General features: G+C 67.3%; 1 protein-coding gene across 1 annotated transcript in view; it reads left to right on the plus strand.

Annotated features, from left to right (window-relative positions):
• Window positions 1–1,236, plus strand: part of DCAF15 (DDB1 and CUL4 associated factor 15) — a gene marked incomplete at its 3' end in the record, with an annotated part of 7,405 nt that extends 6,169 nt beyond the window's left edge. The window contains exons 7-8 of the mRNA XM_026049867.1: window positions 16–135; window positions 1,148–1,236. Coding sequence (XP_025905652.1) covers window positions 16–135; window positions 1,148–1,236 — 209 coding nt within the window. The remainder of the gene's footprint in view (window positions 1–15; window positions 136–1,147) is intronic.
• Between the last annotated feature and the right edge of the window lie 3 nt (window positions 1,237–1,239).

Here is a 1,239-nt window from a genome sequence, read left to right on the forward strand (position 1 = left end):
CGGTGTCCCCGCGCGGCGCCGCCGACGCCGAGCTGTCCCCCAAGGCGTCCCCGTGCGGCGCCGAGCCCGGCTACGTCAACTACACGCGGCTGCGCTACGTGCTCGAGCCCGGCGAGCCCGGCGAGCCCGCCGACGGTGAGCGCCGCCCCGCCGTGTCCCCGCTGTGTCCCTGTGTCCCCCATCCTCACCATGTCCCCATGTCCCCCCCGTGTCCCCGCCGCGTCCCCACCATGTCCCCCATCCTCACCATGTCCCCATGTCTCTGCCATGTCCCCATGTCCCTACGTGTCCCCACTGCGTCCCCATGTCCGCCTATCCTCACCGTGTCTCCGTGTCCCCGCCGTGTCCCCGCTGTGTCCCTGTGTCCCCGCTGCGTCCCCATGTCCCCCATCCTCACCATGTCCCCATGTCTCTGCCGTGTCCCCATGTCCCTACGTGTCCCCACTGTGTCCCCATGTCCGCCTATCCTCACCGTGTCCCCATGTCCCCACCGTGTCCCCATGTCCCCACTGTGTCCCCGTGTCCCCTTATCCTCACCATGTCCCCATGTCTCTGCCGTGTCCCCATGTCCCCACCATGTCCCTGTGTCCCCGTGTCCCCACTGCGTCCCCATGTCCTCCATCCTTCCCATGTCCCCATGTCTCTGCCGTGTCCCCATGTCCCTACGTGTCCCCGCCGCGTCCCCATGTCCCCCATCCTCACCATGTCCCCATGTCTCTGCCATGTCCCCATGTCCCTACGTGTCCCCACTGCGTCCCCATGTCCCCTTATCCTCACCATGTCCCCATGTCTCTGCCGTGTCCCCATGTCCCCACCATGTCCCCGTGTCCCTACTGTGTCCCTCTGTCCCCATGTCTCCACTGCGTCCCCATGTCCCCCATCCTCACCATGTCCCCATGTCTCTGCCATGTCCCCGCATCCCCACTGTGTCCCGATATCCCCCTGTCCCCGCCGTGTCCCTGTGTCCCCGCTGTGTCCCCGTGTCCCTGTGTCCCTGCCGTGTCCCCATGTCCCCACCACATCCCGATGTCCCCATGCATACTGTGTCCCCACCGTGTCACCATGTCCCTGTGTCCCCACGTGTCCCCGTGTCCCCGTGTCCCCGTCCCCACGATGTCCCCGCTCTGTCCCCGCCGTGTCCCCTCAGCGCCCGGCCCTGCAGAGTACGAGGACGACAAGATCTCGCTGCCCTTCGTGGTGACCGACCTGCGCGGGCGCAGCCTGAAGCCGCTCAGGGAC

The sequence above is a fragment of the Nothoprocta perdicaria genome, unplaced genomic scaffold, assembly GCF_003342845.1.
Source record: "Nothoprocta perdicaria isolate Ctin4 unplaced genomic scaffold, notPer1 scaffold_620, whole genome shotgun sequence".
Taxonomy (NCBI): domain Eukaryota; kingdom Metazoa; phylum Chordata; class Aves; order Tinamiformes; family Tinamidae; genus Nothoprocta; species Nothoprocta perdicaria.